The 1,142-nt window shown below is 43.6% G+C and overlaps 1 protein-coding gene across 1 annotated transcript in view; it reads left to right on the top strand.

Annotated features, from left to right (window-relative positions):
• The window catches only part of LOC103581708 (low-density lipoprotein receptor-related protein 4-like), a gene marked incomplete at its 5' end in the record, with an annotated part of 29,942 nt that overhangs the window by 21,722 nt on the left and 7,078 nt on the right, over positions 1-1,142 (top strand). The window contains one exon of the mRNA XM_008563477.1: positions 416-503. Within this exon, the coding sequence (XP_008561699.1) occupies positions 416-503 (88 nt within the window). The remainder of the gene's footprint in view (positions 1-415; positions 504-1,142) is intronic.

Below are 1,142 nucleotides of genomic sequence, written 5' to 3' on the forward strand. Positions count from 1 at the left end.
AATCATAGTGGCCACCACTTAGGATGTGCTTTCCATATGTCAGGCTATATATGCCATATACATGTGTGTGCATTATGTGTACATGTAGACACTCTCTGCCAGCCTTATGAGCAATTTATTACTTACATTTAACTAAAGAGAAAATGTAGGCTTGTAAGTTAAGCATCTTGCCTTAAGTCACTTAGCTAGTAAGTGGTGGAATTGGGATTGGAGATGCCAGCAGAGTGATAGGTTTCTACTCAGCCTCCTCATCCTTCCTCCCATGGCCTCTTCTGAGTAGGAAGCCCCTAGCCATTCTCAGATGATGTCAAATCCAACACCTACAAAAGGAGGACTTCATCTTTCCATCCCTCATGCGAGCACCAGCTAGAAGGCTTTCAGTGGTTTCTGCCTAGTGTCTTTCTGTTCTTCCTAGGGGAAGGACTTCACATCAGCTATGCCATTGGTGGACTCCTCAGTATTCTGCTGATTTTGGTGGTGATTGCAGCTTTGATGCTGTACAGGTAACCTTAGCCTTGCTGCAGGGGCCATATGCTCACTGGTCTTCATTAGCATGTCTGGAATCTCCTGAAGCTCCATAGTTCACTGAATCAACGTCCGACCAGCTTAGTTTCAAGGTTGGGTCCCTGGTCAGAGCAGCAGAAGGGAAGGGCAGCAACCTGAATACTTACTTTTCTTCTCCAGTCACAGCCTAAGCAGTTTCCTCCTTTAATGACCACAGCAACAATGACCCTTGGGATTTTCTTTATAGACTATGATACTAGTGGCACAGAGGATGTTACCCAAGGTCACACAGTAAGAGGCAGAGCTGGGATTGACACTAGAATCTTTGCTTTTTCCATTCCCCCACAATACCTCAAATAATTGAAATTGGAAATGATTTTCCATTCACACAAACACAACTTTTTACTACAATATTGGTTGATATACTCATATCATTGCTTAGTGGCTATATTAGTCCATCTCTGCTGTTTATAACAGAAATACCTGAAACTGAGTAATTTGTAAAGAAACTATATTTATTGCTTACAGTTTTGGGGGTTGGGAAGTTCAAAGTCCAGGGAACACATCTGGTGAGGGCCTTGGTGGTGGTGACGCTATTCAGTGATGCAGGGTGTCACATGGCAGATGGCTTGAGCAGA

Source organism: Galeopterus variegatus, unplaced genomic scaffold (genome assembly GCF_000696425.1).
Source record: "Galeopterus variegatus unplaced genomic scaffold, G_variegatus-3.0.2 Scaffold13728, whole genome shotgun sequence".
NCBI classification, from domain to species: Eukaryota; Metazoa; Chordata; class Mammalia; order Dermoptera; family Cynocephalidae; genus Galeopterus; species Galeopterus variegatus.